The sequence below is a fragment of the Esox lucius genome, chromosome 13, assembly GCF_011004845.1.
Source record: "Esox lucius isolate fEsoLuc1 chromosome 13, fEsoLuc1.pri, whole genome shotgun sequence".
In the NCBI taxonomy this organism is placed as follows: domain Eukaryota; kingdom Metazoa; phylum Chordata; class Actinopteri; order Esociformes; family Esocidae; genus Esox; species Esox lucius.
Window position 1 is genome coordinate 39,088,567 of NC_047581.1, and position 23,641 is coordinate 39,112,207.

The following is a 23,641-nucleotide window of genomic DNA, read 5'->3' on the forward strand; positions in this document are numbered from 1 at the left end:
TTTGTAGCGATATCAAATCTCTGTTTGATATCTGGTATATAGTTTCCACATAGAATTTTGAAGTTCAAAACAATAGAAAAGAGGAAATAATTATCTGCAGTGGGTCTCCATGTTCTAAACCTGGAGCAGTGGTATTTTTAGAGGAGTGGTGTTGCATGTGACACCGAAATACAGATGTCGTGTTTAAATTGGAGACCTACAATCTCCCAAATTATTCTTGAACTCACAGTCCAGTGCAAGTTCAAATTGGTTGCAGAAACAATCTGCCCTTGAGCAAGGCACGTAACCCGAATTTGTCAATCATTGCTAATCCGTGGGTGGGAGTCTGTTCTCCAGGGGTGAATAAATGGGGAATTGGATAAGTTGCAAAAACACATTTCCATGGTCCAGTGGTCTAAATTGCTGGTGGTGTTGAGGGTTTGAATCCTACCTGCTCTTTCAGCAAAAACTCTTCCCTGTCTTTACCAATTTACTGTGAAAAATATGTATATTTAAACACACATCCATTTCTTACCAGCATACTTGTAAAATGTGTGTTTGGAACCAGAATGTAAGCACCACACATTTGACATTTTAACCTGTATGTTGATATGGAGACATCAGAACACTGGCGTCACGGCCAGAACTACTTTCTGAACACTGTGGCGTCACGGCCAGAACTACTTTCTGAACACTGTGGCGTCACGGCCAGAACAACTTACTGAACACTGTGGCATCACGGCCAGAACTACTTACTGAACACTGTGGCGTCACGGCCAGAACTACTTTCTGAACACTGTGGCGTCACGGCCAGAACAACTTACTGAACACTGTGGCGTCATGGTCAGAACTACTTTCTGAACACTGTGGCGTCACAGTCTGACCTACTGAATACTAGTGGGCCATGTCCCCTCAGGACTTCAGACAAGATATGTTTAGGACTGTACTGTTTGCCTTGCTGAGCTAAACATCTGAAGTGATGCAGTTTTCAGTGTCTCTTTTGATGTAACCTCCACATTGTCTGGCCTCATTTCTACTGCACAGAAAATTCAGAATAATTATTCTCTAACTTTGACCTTCTGTTACCTTCTGAAGTCAACCTTCTAAGAACAAGTAAATATAGAACCAAACATTGAATCAGTCCGATTCACAATTTTTACCATACACCAAAATAAATTTAAAAAATAACATTTGAGAGCAATTCACAGGTGCCTTGCAGATGGGTACTTAGGGTACTATGATCATGCTCTGTAATTTTCAGGGTTGAGTCCATATTTTTCTTCCGGAATTCTGCTGCCTTGGCCTGAAATGAATAGGAACATGTTTGGAGGATGACCCAAAAATGTAATCTATATTTACCAGATTAATACAGTTAGATCCGGAAATATTTGGACACTGACACAATTTTCATAATTTTGGCTCTGTACCCCACCACAATGGATTTAAAATGAAATAAGCAAGATATAATTGAAGTGCAGACATTCAGCTTTAATTAAAGGGGTTGAACAGAAATATCGTATATGAAATGTTGAGAAATTGCCACCATTTTACAGATGATGTGGTATGCTTCGTATTATACTTTTTTCTTCCCATCATTCTGGTACAGGTTGATCTTAGTTTCATCTGTCCAAAGAATGCTGTTCCATAACTGGGTGTTTTTTTATGATTTTCTTTGGGCAAATCTGGCCTTTCTATTCTTGAGGCTTATGAATGGTTTGCACCTTGTGGTGAACCCTCTGTATTTGTTCTCATGAAGTCTTCTCTTTATGGTAGACTTGGATAATGATATGCCTACCTCCTGGAGAGTGTTCTTCACTTGGCTGGATGTTGTGAAGGGGTTTTTCTTTACCATGGAAAGGATCCTGTGATCATCCACCACTGTTGTCTTCCATGGACGTCCAGGCCTTTTTGTGTTGCAGAGCTCACCAGTGCTTTATTTTTCTCAGAATGTACCAAACTGTCTATTTGGCCACTCCTGATGATACTGCTATCTATCTGATGGATTTTTATTTTTGCAGCCTAAGGATGTCCTGTTTCACTTGAACTGAGAGCTCCTTTGATAGCATGTTGTGGCAACAGCTTCCAAATGCGAATGCCACACCTGGAATCAACTCCAGACCTTTTACCTGCTTAATTGATGAAGAAATAACAAAAGAATTGCCCACACCTTTCCATGAAACAGCTTTTGAGTCAATTGTCCAATTACTTTTGTTCCCTTGAAAAAGAGGGGGCTACATATTAAAGAGCTAAACCCTTCCTCCAATTTGGATGTGAAAACACTTTAAGCCCATATTCATTATTTAACTGTAACTTGAATATATTTAGTTAGACAGCCAAAATAACGAAACTTGTGTCAGTGTCCAGTTATTTCCGGACCTACCTGTATGTGTAATGAACATGAGAGGAGGAGCCAGCCAGGCTGAATGTGGCATAACATATTAAACACATTACTGCCTTGTTTTCTCTGAAATCCAGTGGTGGTTCTGGAACCATGTGAGTGGATGCCTGTGTTAGGATCATGGTCTCTCTAGGATGAACACAGTTGATTTACTATGTAGTCAGTTTATAAATACAGAATCAGCTGCAAGATCCTGCTCCTCCCAAGGCCCTCCATGGACCCCATTTACCTACCAGATGACCTCCACACTCCCTCACGTAGTCTCGCTCCTCAGACGCTGGCCATCTTACTATATCCAGACTGTGTACCAAGGGGGACCGGGCCATCTTACTATATCCAGACTGTGTACCAAGGGGGACCGGGCCTTCTCACTATATCCAGACTGTGTACCAAGGGGGACCGGGCCTTCTCACTATATCCAGACTGTGTACCAAGGGGGACCGGGCCTTCTCACTATATCCAGACTGTGTACCAAGGGGGACCGGGCCTTCTCACTATATCCAGACTGTGTACCAAGGGGGACCGGGCCTTCTTACTATATCCAGACTGTGTACCAAGGGGGACCGGGCCTTCTCACTATATCCAGACTGTGTACCAAGGGGGACCGGGCCTTCTCACTATATCCAGACTGTGTACCAAGTGGGACCGGGCCTCCTTACTATATCCAGACTGTGGACCAAGGGGGACCGGGCCTTCTCACTATATCCAGACTGTGTACCAAGGGGGACCGGGCCTTCTCACTATATCCAGACTGTGTACCAAGGGGGACCGGGCCTTCTCACTATATCCAGACTGTGTACCAAGGGGGACCGGGCCTTCAGTGTTGTGGCTCCCAGATTGTGGAATGCACTTCCACCTGCAACATGCTACTCTGACTCCATTCACACCTTCAAGAACAGGTTAAAACCCACCTCTTCACCATGGCTTTCCCCTCATAGCTTGGTCCACAATATGCTACACCCAATTTCTCCTGCTATTTTTTTATTTTGTATTTTTTCTTATTCGTTCTTATTATTGTGATTGATGTACAGTGTCCCAGGGTTTTTTCAAAGGTGCTTAAAATGCATTATTATAATTATTATTATAATAAAAAAGTACCTTATAAACAGGCATTACATTTAAATGATGCACGTATCAGAGGTTTGACTGCTCTGGGGTGCGGGGATTTGTTTTTGAAACCTGAGGAAAGAATGCCCTCTATTGGCTCTCTGACACCATTTCCAGCATCATCGGCTCTCCCAAGACAGTGATCGACCAGCACATTTATTTTTCCTTTCAGCACATTTTATACACAGATGCAATCAATGAAGCTTGATTGAAGAATGCAGTGCTACATGTTATCATGGAAGAAGTCTATGCCAGATAACATTCCTGTGTGTATCTGGTAGAATGGGATCATGATTGTTTTGTCAGTCCAGTGTTGGTTTTTAAAACACCATCCTCTGTGCTACACAATCTTTTTTAAACAAGACCACTTGAAAGGTGCACAGTGGAATTAAACATTCAGAAATCTTATTTTTTTTTTTTTTCAGACCTCAGAAGCGGTATCCTGATGTGGTTTTTTCACTGTTGTAGACTTACAAAAACATCAAAGTTGCCTGTAACGTCTTGGGCACTGGGCATTTTCTCACTCTACGTAAATCCAAGCGTTTCTGCATTTCATTGGTAGAAATGGGCCCTCCACATTTTCTGGTTGTAAGCAAACTATATCCAGAATTCGTTGTGACATCCATCTCTTCTTGTAATGAGGAATCCATCACAAGAAGTTAACAATCTCAAAAAGATGAGTTAGCAAGAGACAATTTCTATGGCTCTATTGAACCAGGACAGCCATGTACACCCACCACGAGCGATTGAGCAATCCTCAAAACAAACATTGGTTGAACTTTCCGGGTGCAAATATCATGAAATACTGCTGTGATACATAATTATGTCTGAATCACTTCCAATAACTCGTAATTGTCTAGGGAGACTGAACAGAAATTATTTACAGTGGATTTCCCTTTTTTACAATGGAAATACAGTCTTTAAAAAAATAACAGATTTAAATAGATTAACAGATTTTATAAGCACCTATTGTTGTGATGTTTAATTTAAAAGACATGGATTTGGTGGTTCTGTTTTACCAGTTTATATATAGACTTGTTTTAACTGTTAAACTACCCCTCAGCTTTCTGACAGCTTCAGTTCCAGCCAAACCCACAGCTGAAAGTAGCTTAGTAGTGATATTATACTTGTTTTTATTCCTGACTTCTTTAATGAGATGTGGTTTTATTCTAAATATGTAAAAGAAAAGAAAATCTAGTTTTTCCTTTTTAGTCAGGATAATTACTGGTCTTTGAAGCAGCTCTCTCTACATGAGTGGCAGTGGGGGTTTGAGGGTGAAAGTCTCCAGCCAGCTGGGCCGGGCTGACGGGATCAGAATGTGGCCTCGGCTGTCACTTGTTAGTGTTAGTGCCGTGCCAATCTTCAGGTGTGTCACCCTGATAGATTGCATAGTCTCACCCCCACCACACGCTCAACTTAAAATAAAGAATAACAACAATCTGGGATCCCTGCTGTTGTTAAGGAAAATAGCGTGAGTCCTGGAGGCATTTTCCACTACAAAAACAGCAGGACTGTAAATGGCTTCCATTAAAACACACTATTACACTTATACAACACACTCCAGGAAGGCTGCTGTGCTGTCACTCTTTCAATGTAGGACAAACAACACCTGCTGTTTTACCGGTCCTCAGGGTGTAACCTGATATCAGACAGTTTCAGCACTAAGACCTCTACCAGACATCATACAGTTTCAGCACTAAGACCTCTACCAGACATCATACAGTTTCAGCACTAAGACCTCTACCAGACATCATACAGTTTCAGCACTAAGACCTCTACCAGACATCAGTTTCAGGAATAAGACCTCTACCAAACATCAAGGGGGGGGGGGGAGGTGTCAGCACAGTGACAGCTGAAATCGTCAGGCATCGTCTCGATCTGCAACACAACCAGGAGGACTTTGGACAGGGACAGCAACAGGTCTTTCAAGCCAGGTACTCCACAGATGTGGGCCAAGACCTCATGGCCTCCTAAGTTCATAACGGGAGGAGACTGGGAAAATTCAGAAAATGCATTCCTCATATCAACAAGGATTTATAGTGGAGAAGGAGAACTTAGTGGAGAAGGAGAACTGACCCTACTCCCCCAGTACAACAATATAGCAGCGTAAGATCTTGGGACTGAGACAGGAGGGTCCGGCGACACTGTGGCCCTATCTGGGGGAGGCCCCGGACAGGGCCCAACAGGCAGGAAATCAATCCACCCACATTGCCAAGCATCAACCAAAGGGACAACCACCAACCGCCAAAGTAACATCCACATGAATCACACTGCCTCCGCCAGCTTGCCTTCTCCCATAGTGCATCCTGGTGCCATGTGTTCTCCAGGTAAGCGAGACACTCACCCGGCCATCCCCGTGATGTAAAGAGAACCGTGATTCATCAGACCAGGCCACCTTCTTCCATTGCTCTGTGGTCCTGTACTGATGCTCACATGCCGCAACAAACTGCAATGCCAGGTTGACCTTTGTGCCCAGCTGATGGAACGTGACAAATAAAATCATAAAATCGTGATAAAGTCACATGGATTTCCGATTCCTATATTGTGATAGGGATACAACTTATTTGCTTGCAGTTATTTCAGTTTTATTTATTTATTCATTTTTTTCACTCATGGAAATTAAGGATGTATTCGGGTTTGTTATATCCTATCACCTATCATTGAAAAATATTTTGTTTTTAATCTTATTATGTGGTTTCATAACTTCCTGTTCTTGTACCTGTTGATTTTATTCATACAGCAAGAATCAAGCTGAGACCAGGGCCTCTTTCAATAAAATTTATTTATAAAGCCCTTTTTACAACAGCAGTTGTCACAAAGTGCTTTTACAGAGACACCCGGCCTTAAACCCCAAGGAGCAAACAACAGTAGTGTTGAATTTCAGTGGCTAGGAAAAACTCCCTAAGAAGGCCAAAATTTAGGAAGAAACCTAGAGAGGATCCAGGCTCAGAGGGGTGCCCAGTCCTCTTCTGGCTGTGCCGGGTGAGATATTAAGAGTCCAATTGGAAAAATGAATAAATGCATGTGGGCTAAAACCAGCCTATTTAAATTTAGACTAGGTCAGAAGCATGACCAGATGGACAAGGACAGGGACAGCAACGGGCCCCCCGAACCAGGTACTCTGCAGGTGTGGACAAGGACCTCATGTCCTCCTAAAGTTTAAAACGGGAGGAGACTGGGAAAATTCTGAAAATGCATTCCTCATATCAAGGATTTATAGCGGAGAAGGAGAACTTAGTGGAGGAGAACTGACCCAATCCCCCAGCACAATAGTATAGCAGCGTAAGACGTCTTTCAGTTGTGTCCTGTGTTGCAGCAATAAAACCCGGGAATTGTCCAGGGTAGTCATTTTAAAATGATCCAAACCTAGATTGTAGGACCTAGAGACAACCATATCCCCTGTTGTACATCGTCACACAAGTTGAAATGTCAAAGCAGGACAACTCAATGCAGCCCATTAAAATTAATGAGGCGCTGAATCGCAAGGGTTTTTCCACACCGTCTCTGCGGTGTATGAATGCCATTTAATACAAGATTTACTTGTCTGTCTCATGTGACTACACCTGTCTGCCACGCCTCTTTATAATTAGATGACTAAGACTGACTCTATGTAAAAAATTATTGCAATCATATCAGTTAATATTAGTAGTTAATAAAGGCCTACCTGTATCAGTTATTACTAGTAGTTAATAAAGGCCTACCTGTATCAGTTAATACTAGTAGTTAATAAAGGCCTACCTGTATCAGTTAATACTAGTAGTTAATACAGGCCTACCTGTATCAGTTAATACTAGTAGTTAATAAAGGCCTACCTGTATCAGTTATTACTAGTAGTTAATAAAGGCCTACCTGTATCAGTTAATACTAGTAGTTAATAAAGGCCTACCTGTATCAGTTATTACTAGTAGTTAATAAAGGCCTACCTGTATCAGTTAATACTAGTAGTTAATAAAGGCCTACTTGTATCAGTTAATACTAGTAGTTAATACAGGCCTACCTGTATCAGTTAATACTAGTAGTTAATAAAGGCCTACCTGTATCAGTTAATACTAGTAGTTAATACAGGCCTACCTGTATCAGTTAATACTAGTAGTTAATAAAGGCCTACCTGTATCAGTTAATACTAGTAGTTAATAAAGCCTACTTGTATCAGTTAATACTAGTAGTTAATAGAGGCCTACCTGTATCAGTTAATACTAGTAGTTAATACAGGCCTACCTGTATCAGTTAATACTAGTAGTTAATAAAGGCCTACCTGTATCAGTTAATACTAGTAGTTAGTAAAGGCCTACCTGTATCAGTTAATACTAGTAGTTAATACAGGCCTACCTGTATCAGTTAATACTAGTAGTTAATACAGGCCTACCTGTATCAGTTAATACTAGTAGTTAATAAAGGTCTACCTGTATCAGTTAATACTAGTAGTTAATAAAGGTCTACCTGTATCAGTTAATACTAGTAGTTAATACAGGCCTACCTGTATCAGTTAATACTAGTAGTTAATAAAGGCCTACCTGTATCAGTTAATACTAGTAGTTAATACAGGCCTACCTGTGTCTGTAAATACTAGTAGTTAATAAAGGCCTACCTGTATCAGTTAATACTAGTAGTTAATAAAGGCCTACCTGTATCAGTTAATACTAGTAGTTAATACAGGCCTACCTGTGTCTGTAAATACTAGTAGTTAATAAAAGCCTACTTGTATCAGTTAATACTAGTAGTTAATACAGGCCTACCTGTATCAGTTAATACTAGTAGTTAATAAAGGTCTACCTGTATCAGTTAATACTAGTAGTTAATAAAGGTCTACCTGTATCAGTTAATACTAGTAGTTAATACAGGCCTACCTGTATCAGTTAATACTAGTAGTTAATAAAGGCCTACCTGTATCAGTTAATACTAGTAGTTAATACAGGCCTACCTGTGTCTGTAAATACTAGTAGTTAATAAAGGCCTACCTGTATCAGTTAATACTAGTAGTTAATAAAGGCCTACCTGTATCAGTTAATACTAGTAGTTAATACAGGCCTACCTGTGTCTGTAAATACTAGTAGTTAATAAAAGCCTACTTGTATCAGTTAATACTAGTAGTTAATAGAGGCCTACCTGTATCAGTTAATACTAGTAGTTAATAAAGGCCTACCTGTATCAGTTAATACTAGTAGTTAATACAGGCCTACCTGTGTCTGTAAATACTAGTAGTTAATACAGGCTTACCTCTGTCTGTAAATACTAGTAGTTAATACAGGCCTACATTGTCCCCAACAATGTAGTACCATGCTGACTGTCCTCTAAAATGGAGTTGCTACAGGTTACTAGTTGTAGGTTAGATATCTCATTTTGCATTAGCTGTGTTCACCATGAGCAAGTGGCAGAGTGGAGGAGTTGGAGGAGTGTGTAGCTAATAGTGAAGTTAATGTTTAACTCATTAACAAAGAGCAAGCGCTTCTGTCCTATATTATCTGGTTCACGTAGCTGCTCTGCAGCCAACAGTTGCCGGTCAGACTCCAGAGGAGAAAGGAGGTGTTTTTCTCCTCCCTTAGCCAGAGCCTTGTAGAGACCTGGCGGAGGTCGGGTCACTGCGTCCCGAACCAGCGGCCTTTTTCCTCTAATAGGAAGGGCGAGGATCGTTTAGCTGTCATCTGAGGAAGTAGTTGTCTAATCTTAGCTGTAACCCTTCCCCCTCGGGCCTGGGTTGGGGATGGGGGGTCTATTAGGAGCCCCTACCTCCTGCCACCTGCACGCTGTCTAATACCCTGCTGGAAAGGAGAGCAGTAGAATGAAAGTAACAGGTAAGCATTCTGATAGTTTTCAGTGTTTCTGTCCAATATTTTGTGAACATTTCTTGGTGAATATTTAAATGAATAGACTTAGTGATCTGTTCTATTGTTGTGGGGCTTTCGGAGCATCAGTGACCCAACATTGTTTGTTCATGGTGCCAATAAATCTGAAGATAGATTGTGAACGTTTATGTAATCCTTTTGTTTCTAACACCATAGACTAGTTCATACTGTCTTTTTCTGGAGCACAGAATAGGGCAACTGGAATATTATAATTAGCTGCAACATGTAACCTGCCCAGCTGGTATATTTACCCAGTACTCTGAATTTGAGTCTACTTTGAAGTGGATGTTAGTTTTGACCGAAGTCACATGAATGCTGCAGCTATAACATTGAATTACTTCAGCTACATTTGATTACTTTATTATGTTTGGGTATTTGAGGTCTATATAACTGACTGAAGTCTACAAATGTCCAAGATTAACTAAAGTGAGCTGGTGTACCTTTTTGTTGCAAGTCAATTCAAAATGGCTGCTTTGTGATTACTCAATCAGCCCAGGGTTGTTCTCTGAAGCCTCCCATCTCTTTATAGTTGTAGTCCTCACCCCATACCTACTAACTAATGAAGAATAAACTGTTTAGCCCTTTATGTGGTCGGACTAACCAGTCCTATGATGTGTTGAGATGACTGTAGTGTCTCAGTTGCTCAGTCTGGTTGGTCAGTCTGATGTGACAGCAAGTGCATTCAGAGGGTAGAAACCAGTGCTGTAGATGCAACTGGATCTAATGGAATTATGGACAAAATATTTGTTTATAACTTTTGAATGTCCTGTTTACATGACCAGTCGTTACCTGACCAGTCTTACATACGACTGTAAATAGTTGGTTACCTATATTCGTTCCTCCAGAACTACTCAAGCAACTGAACAGGACATTGTGCACCCGTCATCTTTCAATGAAAGAAAGGTAACTGTCTTATTATGAATAAAACATTCAAGATTTTCCCCCCATTATTTTATCAGGTGAGTATGACTAAGAAAAGATAATTAATGGAACATTTATAAATAAAGGGTTATACAGGTAATAAAGTATTTGACTCCATTTGATAAAGTGACTGTAGCATATTAGATGGCTATTCAGGCAAAAGCCCTGAAAATAAATTCTAAATGTAAAGCCTATAATTGACAGATTTATTGTTGCATCCCTAGTACTTACTGTGTTTCTGAGGCATCTGTAGTACTGTACTGTTGGGGATACTGTTGTACTATTCTGTACTGTTAGTGATACAGTAATGTTGTACTGTGCTTTTGTTCTGCTGGGGTACAGTCTTTTTACAGTCTTTTTGGGGAGTCCAGTTAAGAGGCCATTACAGTAGTCAACCCTACTAGAGATAAAAGCATGGATGAGCTTCTCTTGGTCTTTTTGGGACACCAAGCCTTTGATTCTGGCTATATTTTTTGATGACGGAATGCTGTTTTGGTGACTGCTTTGATATAACTTTTAAATGTGAGGTCTGAGTCTATCAGAACACCAAGATTATGCACTTGATCCCTGTTTTTAAGCGCTCTTTCAAGCTCTTTACTAATACTTGTTCTTTTATTTTTGTTGCCAAACACAATCATCTCAGTCTATTGAGCTGTTGTCATAGGGTTTGAGAGCCATATATATTTGAGTATCTTCGGCATATCTGTGGTAGTTAATGTTGTTGTTCTGTAGAATTTGGCCCAGAGGTAGCATATAGAGATTGAACAGAAGCGGTCCGAGAACTGATCCCTGTGGAACTCCGCATGTCATAGCCACCCTATCAGATTCACGTTTACCAATGGTGACAAAGTAACTCCGGCCATCTAGATAAGAGCTGAACCAATCAAGGACTGTCCCGGAGTCCTACCCAATTTTCCATCTATAGTGTTCTGTTATCTACAGTGTCAAATGCTGCACTGAGATCTAATAGAACCAGAACTGTTATTTTATCAGAATCAGTATTCAGACGTATATCATTTAAAACTTTAATCAGGGCCGTTTCAGAGGCCGCTTGAGTTCGCAAAATTGCTGAGTTGATTGAAGACAATCTTTTCAATGATCTTGGCTATAAAAGGGAGATTTGATACAGGTCTATAGTTGTTCATTATAGATGCATCCAGTGTTCTCTTTTTTAATAGGGGCTTAATGGCAGCTGTTTTTAGAGACGTTGGGAAAATGCCTGATTGCAGAGTGCTATTAACTATTTGCTGTAGGTCCGTTGTTATAGAGTTAAAAATTGTTTAAAAAAAGTCTGATGGCAGTGTGTTGAGACAACAAGTGGAAGTTTTAAGATGTCGAACTGTTTCTTCTAGGGATTTTTTATCAATTGTATTTAAATGCGACATAATAACCAAGTTATGTCTTGGTGGTCGTGGTGACGGTACAGAGTCCTTGTTAGACTGTGTAGTTCTGATGGTCTGTCAATACTTTTTTTTCACTAAAGAAACACGCAAATTCATTACATTTCACAGTGGACACGAGTTCTGATGCTATCTGCTTTATTGGGTTTGTAAGCTTGTCGACCATGACAAATAGAGTGCGGGTATTGTTTATATTCTTGTTGATCATTCCTGATAAATGTTGCTGTCTGGCCCTGCGTAACTCATTGTTGAAGCTACCAAGGCTTTGTTTATAGATGTCTTAGTGAATTTGAAGTTTAGTTTTCCTACATTCTTTTCAGGGCGCTTATAATCATGGTGGTTCTCCATGGTGTTTTCTGTTTGCTCATAGTTTTCTTTACCTTTACCGGTGAAACACGATCCATGGCATTCACTCTTTTGGCATTAAAATCAACTGACTCAGCATTTATTGTGTGAGAGATAGCTATGGCTTCCATAAACTGAGCATTGGTACTCTCATTAATGTACCTTTTCTTAACAGAAACAGAGTTTACAGGAACATTTGGGATGATAAGTGATTCAAAAAAGACCCAGAAATGCTAAGACAGGGCCAAGTCTTTAACCATGACAGAGGAAATATCGAGACCTTTAGAGATAACCAGATCTAGAATGTGGCCTTGAGTGTGTGTATGCCCTTTCACATGTTGAGTGAGATCAAAAGGGGGATGTGTGGGAATGGCATTCCAAGAGCATGACGTATGTTGGCACCAAGCAGCCAGCATCCCATGATGTTTGGATGAACCCCATCAGGTCTAAAGCGGTCTTTACAGTTAAAAAAAAAATGTAACTTGTCAATAAACCTTATTCTGTGGTTGAGGCATGCCAATGTCAGCCATGTATTCAGCCCAAGGAGTCTGCTAAAAGATTCAATTCATTTCCCCAAGGTTGGAATGGGGCCTGAGATTGTTGAAAGTTGTTTATTTTCTCCAGTAGCATAAAATCAGGATCTCAGAGCCAGTTTTCCTTTGTAGAATGTCAAAAGACCCATTGTGGATAATAATCTACATGTTGCTTGGATGTGTAGAGAGAATAACTGGCAACATGTTAGCTCTCTGACCGATGTGTCAGCGATGGTTAGGTTTTCATTCTTCGCTATTCTGATATGCTTGGTTATGTCGTCCACAGTCAAGGTAGTATCTGGATTATCAGATGTGGAGTTAGCAAAGTTTCTTCTTTCCCTCGTCCTACCAGTGGTTTTAGGGCTATTTCTTGGATTTTGGTTAGCCTTAATGCTAGTGTTTTGGTTAGCTTCCCTAGGTTCATTTACACACATTTCGTTCCAAGTCAGTGGTTCGTACCTGTTTTGCAGTTTGAGTTTAGGTGGTGGATTGAGGGTTGGTGCTTTCTTAATTGATTTCTTGTTGGATTTGCCTCTGCGGCGCACAACGTCAGACCAAGTCCCCGCTGGAGTTGATGCCTTCGGTCTAGCCCCGGTGCTGTGCCAGTAAGATGTGTAATTGGGGTGGCATTTGCACATGTCAAGGGGAGAGTGTCAGCCAGGTCCGTGATAGAGTGGTCTAGGTTTGATGTAATCCCTTGTATACCAATCTGTGTCTGCCTGTAAGCATTTGGTAGCTCAACCCCTAGAGTAGCTGCTACAGAGTCTATGAATTGTTCACTCTCATGCATTTCAAGCTGTGTTATAGTCTCATTCAGCTGTTCGCTCTGATATTTGTCTAATCTGTTCACCAGTTTTGACTGCATCCAGTTTTGACTGGAGTTCTCTAGCCTTAGGTTAGCCTGTTGTGCTATGTTGGCATTAGCATTTGATAATTCACCTACTGGACAGGACCCACAGTCCAACCGGAGTAGCGCTCTGGTGACTAAATCTTCTAAGCGGTTGATCCATTCCTCATACTTAGCTCAATCATAAAAAATCACTCAAAAATACAAAATATCTTTGCTGAGGTCCTCTTAAAATCCTCATAACATTTTTTAATAAGGTAAAAGGTCCAAACAAACAGAGCGCAAGACAAGGATTGGCCACGCAAGCCAGAGAGTAGGCCCAGCAATTAGTTTTTGCGTTAGGCGGTAATGTGCGTTTAAACAGATATTCTGAAACAGCTCCCCCAGATGTCTGATCAGCGCCACACACCACGGGCCTTTTTCGCATCTCGTTCCGACCACAGACACCAAGTTTGGTGACAATCGGAGAAACGGTTGCTGAGTAACGCCCTCACTTCCTGTGGAATTCTCGGACACAGGAAGTTGTTGGCACATGACGTGTGCAGACCTCCCATGCACTCCATTCCGACCACGAATACCAAGTATGGTGACAATCGGACAAACGGTTGATGTGAAACTCACTCACTTCCTGATAGGCGACATTGCCACCATTTTTCATCGGCTGCAATAGGGACAAAGTATCTTTTGTTATGCTTCGCCTGTAGATCATCTCTGCCAAGTTTCGGGAAGATGGGACAACAATTTTGACCTGTGAAATGTTTAATATGGAGGAAATACAAGATATTGGAGCTTGATGTTCCAAGAGGAAATGTTGTTTAGCATAATGCCAGTCACATTGTGAGATAGGTTCGGTGATTTCAGCTCCAAGGAACACAAATATATTGCTATTTGGTTGTTGGGGGCCTATAAGACTTTCTTTTCATCAAGTTTCATGGCGGTCAAGCATTTCTAAAAGCTTTAATTGATAGCTTGAATTTGATTGGCCCATGGCGGTCACATGGTTTGGAATGTGGACTCCCTATTTGTTATAGTACAAGAACCTTTTGCACTCATGCAACTCACCAAGTTTGATGGAAATATCTGTTCGGAGTAATGAGCCTTAAAAGTGGCTTTTTGGTATAGCGCCCCCATATGGCCGATTAGTGCCAAACACGGCAGGCCTCCTCTGGTTCTCCTACCGAACATGCGTAGCAAGTTTAATGCTAATTGGATTCGCCGCCATTTCTGATTGGCTGCAACGGGCAAACAATTTTCCAAATAAAAAATCCACCAAGTATCCTTTGTTACGTTTCGCCTGTAGATCATCTCTGCCAAGTTTCGGGAAGATTGGACAATATTTGCGACCTGTGAAAATTGAGGTTTTTCACAAAATCCAAAATGGCGGAAAATAAAGTTAGGCGCAAATTAAAGCGGCCTCTAGGAAGGTTGTTCAGCACGTGGTCATGCATCATATGACACTGATTATGACACTGATGTCTCTAGGCCAATCACAGCTTGAGTTATAAGTGTTTGAAAATTGCGACTTTGACCCGATGGACACCAAAATCCGTTTTTGTGAGTTTGGCAGAGCCCTCTATGGATGTGCCAAGTTTCAAAAACAGTTAGCCAGTAGAAGTTGGTAAACTTTCAAAAACGGAGGAAGAAACAGAATAATTATAATAATAATAATAATAATAAAAAAACTAACAATTACAATAGGGTTCCCACAGCTTCGCTGCTTGGACACATTATTGAAAAGTAAGAAAAGAAAGAAAGGCTGGCAAAAGGCAAGAAGGAAGGAGAGTTGCGTTATGCGACAAACAGGCAGGAAAGCAGTCCTGTTTGTAGTACTGTTAGACTGTGTTGTTGTACTGTAGTACTGTTTGTAGTACTGTTGGACTGTGGTGTTGTACTGCTGAGGTACTGTAGTACACAGGGTTTTTCTTGTCTCAAAATTTGGAAAAGGTGGTTCCCCAACCCCTGCTTCATAGCACTCTACCAGACACCCCTCTGTGATTTACTTTATATATTATCTGGATACACTCTGTGATACGCTTTATATATTATCTGCGACTATTTCTGGTGGATTTTCTTGTAGTGGATGGTCTTCCTTCTCCGTCATGCAGCCTTACCTGGTCTTCCTTCTCCATCATGCAGCCTTACCTGGTTCCACGTTCTGCTGGCCTCTATCCCAAGCTGCTCCTAGGGAGCCCTAAAATGACTCCTCTGACAAGGTCTCAAGGGGAGGCAGGTGTGCAGGGGTGGGGCTGACTGGAATCTTCCAGAAGGTGCCAACTGTTTCTTAGGGGGGCATTGATATGACTTGTGATTTGTGAGGTACAGGCCCGTTGAGGCCGCCATACTGAGAAAGAGAGGCACAGTTTCACTCGCATGGATGCTTAATCTGCGATTGATGTGTCTTGCATGCGTATTTGGCAGATAAACAGTCAATATGTAAATATTTGGACAGATAAGAAGGTACAGCAGGGTGAGCCAGACCCCCTAAAGCTCCCATGAGGACCAGTCAACTCTGCTTGACCACACATGAATAACTTTCTGTCAACACTCTACTGTTCTTGACTTCTGGACCTTTCTGTCTATGTAGTTCTGAAACTGAGCCTTGTTCAAGCTGGACTTTCAGAACAGAATGGCTCTTTGTCCCTGGTTATAAGGTTATAAAGTGTCAATTGATATGAGTAGCCTGGCCCAGTACACAGTGTTCTATGTTGATAATGTCAGATGTAAGGACCACACGTGAAGAAGTACGGTCTGCACTGGATAGTCCCATGCTAGCCTCATAGTCATATAACTGGATAGTCCAGTGCTAGCCTCGTAGTCATATAACCGGATAGTCCTATGCTAATATTAGATTAGATTACACTGTATTGTCAATAAAAGGTACGAGTACAAAAACACAGTACAAAAAAACAAAATGCAGTTAGCATCTAACCAGAAGTGCAAATAGAGGGCAGTATTAAGTATAGTATACATTACAAGTAGAATGTTTACTGTAGATGTACAAGGCAAATACAGTACAAATGGCAATTCAACATTTTCAATGAAGGAAAATAGAGGAGGGCAGAACATTTACAAGTATTAAGTACATGTATGTGCAAGTGTGAATAAATAGTTGTGCGATGAGGCAAATGCAAGTACAAATGGCAATTCTGACTGTGCAATCGAACAAGTTGGAGGTTTAAGGGAGTCTGTGCAACTAAAATGCAGAGATAGCAGCAATGAGGTTCCCGAGGTAGACACGTACATGTAACAACAAAAAAATTATTTATCTGACTTTGCAAGGCAGTGTCAGAGTCCAGTAGTACAAGGCAGTGTCAGAGTCCAGTAGTACAAGGCAGTGTCAGAGTCCAGTAGTACAAGGCAGTGTCAGAGTCCAGTAGTACAAGGCAGTAGTGCAACAAGGTCCCTGAGAGGCGGTACTAAGTTGTTTCGGGTCACAGAGTTCAGCAGGGTTACGGTAGATGGAAAGAAACTGTTGTTGCAGCAACGAAGAGACCTGCACCGCCTGCCTGATGATTGAAGGCAGACAGTTTGAGGCATGGATGTGAAGAGTCTCTGACGATGCTGCATGCATGTCTACGATGGTTGGGAGCTGGGCACCAGTGATGTGCTGGGCACTTTTCAACAACTGTTGCAGGGCCTTCCGGTTGACCAAACCATGCTGTGGTGCAGTTAGTTAAAATGCTCTCGATTGTGCAGCGGTAGAAGTTCACAAGGATCTTGGAAGACAGGTGGGCCTTCTTTAGCTACCTCAAAAAGTACAGCTGCTGCTGTTGAGGGTCCAGGAGAGGTCCTTGGAGATGTGGACACCCTGGAATTTGAAACTGGACACACGCTCCACCTCAGTGCCATCAATGAGAATTGGGGTGTGACTGCAGCCTTTAGACTTCCTGTAATCTACAATGAGCTCCTTGGTTTTCTTTGCATTGAGGGCCACGTTGTTGCCAGCACACCATGCCGCCTGGCACTTGACCTCCTCCCTGTAAGCTGACTTATCATTGTCACTGATCAGGCCCACCACCTGATCAGTGGTGTCGTCTGCGAACTTGGCGATGGTGTTGGAACTGTGAAGAGGGAGTACAGGAGGGGGCTCAGCATGCAGCCTTGTGGAACACCAGTGTTCAGGATCAGGGTGGTGGAGGAAAGGTTGTCTAACCTGACAGACTGGGGTCTGTTGGTTAGGAAGTCCAAAATCCAGTTGCAGAGAGAAGGGCTGATCCATAGGTCTGGGAGTTTGTTGACCAGCCTAGAGAGGATGACTGTGTTGAATGCTGAGCTAAAATCTCTGAACAGCATTCTCACATTGGTGTTGGTTTTGTCCAGGTGAGTCAGGATAGAGTGTAGAGCTGTGGAGATGGCGTCCTCTGTAGACCTGTTCAACTGTTAGGCAAACTGGTAGGGATCCAGTGTTGAGGGAGGCGGGACTTAAGGTGGGCCAGAACTAGTCTTTTGAAGAACTTCATGATCATGGGGGTGACTGCGACAGATCGGAAGTCATTAAGGTTGGATGCAGTCAACTGCTTCGACACTGCCACTATGGTTGTGATCTTCATGCACGTAGGGACAACCACCTGGGCCAGTGACAGGTTGAAAATATCAGTAAAGACCTCGGCCAGCTGCCCAGCACATGTTCTGAGCACCCGCCCGGAGATGCCATCAGGACCAGCAGCCCTGCCTGCATTCACCCTGCTCAGTGCAGACGACACTTCTGTGGTGGATATTCTGAGGGGGCGTCATCTGGACGGAGTTCAGCTTAAATGGCTGGCTCATAGTCATATAACTGGATAGTCCCATGTTAGACTCAGTCATATAAATATGCTGCTGGGTGTGATGTTTACTTGTCATCATAAAAGGTTATAACAGTAATGCTGTTTCATGTCCTATAGGCTGTAAGGTGTGATGTATATATCATTATAACAGGTTATAACTGTAATGCTGTGTTATGGCCTACAGGGCATGATGTACATATGTCATTTATAACAGGTTATAACAGTCATGATGTGTTGTGTCTTATAGGCTGCAGGGTGCATGGTAAGCAGTACTTGATGCATGGTGTTTGCATGACCCCATTCTGTCTTGGTGTGGGACTAAGAAGAGCTGAAATCAACCAATCATGTCTCAGGCCTCCATACACATCATCAATGGCAACACAGCAGGTAAACACTCCCTCCATGTCTCTCCCTTAACTTCTCTCTCCCCCCTGTCTTTTATACCCTCTCTCTCCCTTAACTTATCTCTCTCCCCTGTCTTTTATACCCTCTCTCTCCCTTAACTTATCTCTCTCCCCTGTCTTTTATACCCTCTCTTTCCTTTAACTTATCTCTCCCCTGTCTTTTATTCCCTCTCTCTCCCTTAACTCATCTCTCTCCCCTGTCTTTTATACCCTCTCTTTCCTAGCCTCTCTCTCCATCTCACTCTTACTCTCTCTTTCAGACTGTCTCTCAGTCATACCCTCTCACTCCCCCCTTTACCCTCTCTCACTCTTATTCCCTCCTTCTTTCTTTCTCTCTCTGCTTTTCAGACATTCTGATGTTGAGTTGCGTGTGTATTTTGGATGTTTGTTTTGTTCCATGACCCAGGTGCACTTGAGCTTTTTCTCACGGACAGGTGACCTGACGCTGAGCAGAACTCAAGGTTTCCTTTTTGACGGCAAGTTGTCCAGGTCCACACGCAGCAATGCCTCTTAATAACACTTCCACCACTATGCTTCCACATGGAAATGGGACAATACTGTTTTTGTTTTTTTAACCAGGCATAACCAGACACATATTGTTCAAAAGGTCAACACAGGATTTCCAGAACCATCTGAAAGCTCTTGTCTAGACTCCAGATGAGTCGAAATTTTAAAATGTTATTAATTTAGCACACTGCAAAAATATCAAGTCGATTTTACATGTCAGAAACCCTACCATCCTTCCAGTGTGGTGTAGATTATACTGCTTGTTTTTAGAAAATATGCCTTGAATATTGTGTAATTTTTCTTGTTCCATTGGCAGATTATTTCACTTATTTCAAGCAAATATCTCCTCAAATATAGTTAAAAAGTCTTGCTCCATTTGCGGTGCATGTCTTCACATGTGGATAAAACAAAACTCTGCCCCCAACAGTCTTGACCCCAGGTCAAAGATTAAGCATGATGGGAAGGTAGATATCTGATTTAAACATGCGCAGTATGTAGTTATAATTTAAACCAAATCAATGTGACCTACTGACCTGGTTTTAAACAGAACTGAAACTAAACAGAATTCATGTGTAGGTAGGAATTCCACCGGGGCTCTGTGAAATACAGTCCTGTCAGCTCGGACCATTTTCAAACACCTGCATTCTGCTCACATTCCAGACTGATACACATCCTTCTAGGGTGTTGATGCCTGTAACCAACATCTGTCAGTCTTTTATATTATATGGTGTTTTCATCTGAATACATGTCTGAGCCCTGCTGGTCTCCCTTTCTAAACGACTGCTGTTAAATCCAACACTCATGTTGCTAACCGCACATTAACCCTTGAAGACGCTCTGTAATTGATCCCGGGCAGTTTTGGTCCTGCTATGTTTTCTAGGGTTTGTAGATTGACTAGTGGGTCCCAGTCAGGGTTGTACTTTGAGCCAGAATCCTGAGAAGGAGAAAGTTCTGTAATAGAAGAATCCTACACCAACACGTGTATGACCTTCTGTAGGTAACCACATGGTTAACTAGGCCTAGGACCTAGAAAACCACACAGTTAGCTAGGTCTAGGACCTAGGACACCACATTGTTAGCTAGGCCTAGGACCTAGGACACTAGATGGTTAGGGTGAGGACCTAGGACACTAGATGGTTAGGGTGAGGACCTAGGACACTAGATGGTTAGGGTGAGGACCTAGATCCTACACCATTGAAAAGGTATTCTAAAGGAGCCATGCTAACATCGTTACTTAACTAACTCGTGTGAGAGTCTGTTGCTCTCCTTCTCTCTCTCCCTCCCTCCCCCTCCCTCGCTCTCTCATGCTCTTCCTCCCTCCCTTTTCACACTCTCCCTCCCTCCTTTATCCCTCCCTCCATAGTTATTCCAGTTGACAAAGTCGAGTGTTGTTGGAATGTCTGGTTCTTCAGGAACTGCCAATGGGTCGGTGTTCTTATTGTTCTGTTGTGCTTCCTTTAGTTTTATCCAGAGGATGTATGTCTGTGGTGTGTTGAGGCAGGGTGGGGGAGGGTTGATTAGATGTTGCCTGAATGTTGGCAGGCTGACGTGGGTTCCACCGGCCCCAGCAGGAAATACCATGCCAGAGGGAGAGAAAAGGCCTCTGTTTGCAAGTGTGTGAGCTGTGTGCTTCGGAGCAGAATGTCAGAGCAAACACACACTGTTACACGCACACACACTCCTGTGGTTCATTCTGCCTACTAAGGACCTTCAGAGTGAGTCCTAGAATGGATCTTCGCCCATCATATAGAGTGAGTCCTAGAATGGATCTTCGCCCATCATATAGAGTGACCTTAGCAAGGTGTACAGGGTCAGATGTGTGAGGAAGGCTAAGGCTATCATTACTGACCCTTCTCACCCCTTGTGCCAAGAGTTTTTATCGCTTCCTTCTGGGCGTCGTTATAATGTTCCACAGGCTAACACCAACAGGTTCAAAAAATCCATGGTCCCTAGAGCGATTAGTCTTTTAAATGAATGAGTATTTTTAATGTATTATTTTATGTGTTCTATTGTTTTGTGTTCATTTTACGTTGTATGTGTCTGCTGGCTGTAAACAAAATTGCCCCATGGGGAATAATAAAGCTTAACTAACTAACTAACTAACTAGAATGGATCTTCGCCCATCATATAGAGTGAGTCCTAGAATGGATCTTCACCCATCACTTTGAGGTGGTTAGTATTGGTTAAACTGTTATAGAGAAGATTCCTATCCACGGGAAACTGTTGTTACAGGTGGTTAGTATCGGTTTTAACTGCTATTTAGTATTTTTAGTATATCTACAGATGGGTGACAAATTACAGGAATAACCTTTATAGATTTATGCACTCCAACCCCACTGTAATATCCCTGTAGTATAATGTATAATATCCTTCTGTGTGTAGTTCTACTATAATATATCTCTGTGTGTAGTTCTACTATAATATATCTCTCTGTGTAGTTCTACTATAATATCCCTCTGTGTAGTTCTACTATAATATATCTCTCTGTGTAGTTCTACTATAATATATCTCTCTGTGTAGTTATATTATAATATCCCTCTGTGTAGTTCTACTATAATATATATCTGTGTGTAGTTCTACTATAATATCCCTCTCTGTGTAGTTATACTATAATATCCCTCTCTGTGTAGTGGTCAACAGACTGGCCTTGCTGACTCAATCTGATCACATCTTGAATTGACATTCTCAGTCACCTGGGAAAGCAACCTGGAAGTTGCTCTTCTGTGTTCCTCACTGTGAGGAACAGTAGCGTGTAAAAGGTTTGGATAAAGCCTTTGTACTAAGATGACTTAATCCTGATTCTATGACTACTGTCCTTTGACCTACAACTGCTAGCTGTTCAACCATGACCCTGCTTCTATTACTATTATTATTAATAATACTATTATTATTATTCCATTTATGTTAAATAATAATAATAATAATAATAATAATGTGTACATGAAAGGCGTATCTTTTACAAAAGAACAAAACAGAATTATATATATATTTTACTTTGTAGCACAGGAGCATTGGAGTTTAAGATTTAGAGAAGATCAGAGCATTGAGTGGTCTGTCTGTGTTCTGCACATGCTCAGTGTAGTCCCCTCTCTGTGTTCTGCACATGCTCAGTGTAGTCCCCTCTCTGTGTTCTGCACATGCTCAGAGTAGCCCCCTGTCTGTGTTCTGCACATGCTCAGTCTGCGTTGAGAGACCCCGGAGCAGATGGAATGTTGGCCTCCAGTCAGTCTCACTGCAGGATTCTATTCTGGGTTGTTGACATGACATTAACATTATATTTGGTTCACTTTATGTGTCTTGCTTTAGTTGACTTAGACACCACCTCCATCCTACTCCAACCTCCACCCCACCCTCACCTCCACCTCCATGGATGTTAGTATTTCCACAGATAGTTTTGAATGAAGCCATGGGTTTTAGAATAACTTTGTGTGTACTGTTACATTTCTACTTATAGGAACAGTGTGGTAGTCATCAGAGCAGAGCAGTAGAACAGGGCTAGAGGAGTTACCTGTGGCTGAATAAGGGGCTCTTGTGTTGGGTGGAGAACATGAAGAGGGACTGTGGTCTGTGATTGGTGGATCCCTTTAGCCAATGGCAGTGAGAGCTGGGCTTGGCTGACTTCACATCAATAGTGGAATTTGTTCCCTTATGGAGTGAAGATTGAGAAAGAATTAAGAGAGTTAGAGAGACTGAAAACCGAGAAAGAAATTGACAACCGTTAGAAAGAGAGAGAAAACAGTCCATCACTCCAGCCTAAGAAAGGGAACGAGACGGAACAGAGTGGAAACACAAGAGAGAAGCAGAGGGGGAGTGAGACCAGAGCGCTGGCTATTTAGCAGAGGTAAGTGAAGCCTGAACAATGTGTGTCAGAGTGGAGGTTTTAACAGCAGATGTAGATAGGTAATTCTGTTTTAACTGAACAGTGTGGAGGGGGTTCAGTGTGATGAGGAGCTCTGAGCCATTTTCCCATGTTCAGCACTTACAAAGGCCATTGTGACACTGGACTTCCAACTCAGCTGTCCTGTCTGCATAGTGTCTTGACAGGTCTGTTTTGTACCATTCTAAAAGTTGTTTGACTGTTGACTTCTGACAGAGGAAAGGCATTTTCAGTTGGAGGTGTGGAATTTGGACTGTGGTGTTAACAGCCCTCTCTGACCCCCCACAGCCCTCCCTCCAGCTAGGCTGCTTAGACATTAGTACTGACTGGTGCCGTGGGCTCCCTTCCCATTCCTGATGGGTTAGTTTAATCTATTCTTGATGGCCTAGCTAGTTATACATATTCTTGATGGGTTAGTTATTGTATTTTTGATCTGTTAGTTTAATATATTCTTGATGGATTAGTTAATTTTGTGTATTCCTGGTTAGTTAGTTAACATTGTGTATTCCTGATTAGTTCATTTCACATATTCCAGATGGTTAGTTAGTTCAATGACAGGTTCGTTGGAGTTCTGTAAAGTCCAGTATGTAATTAATGTGTAATATGTTTCTGTAAAGTCCAGGATGAGATTAACATGTGATATGTTTCTGTTCGCTCCCTGTCACTAGAAACTAAAGGAGTTTTGAAACAGCATGAACTAACGTCACTGACTGC

General features: G+C 41.9%; 1 protein-coding gene across 4 annotated transcripts in view; it reads left to right on the plus strand.

Moving 5' to 3' along the window:
- Positions 1-23,641, plus strand: part of kank1a (KN motif and ankyrin repeat domains 1a) — a 68,883-nt gene that overhangs the window by 19,222 nt on the left and 26,020 nt on the right. For 2 of the 4 annotated variants that reach the window (XM_029124561.2, XM_034296430.1), the window contains exon 3: positions 18,387-18,526. In XM_029124561.2, coding sequence (XP_028980394.2) covers positions 18,484-18,526 — 43 coding nt within the window. In that variant the 5' untranslated portion in view covers positions 18,387-18,483. Of the gene's footprint in view, positions 1-8,964; positions 9,277-18,386; positions 18,527-23,641 lie in introns of those variants that run through there. The other 2 variants (XM_034296431.1, XM_029124562.2) reach the window with 2 other exon arrangements.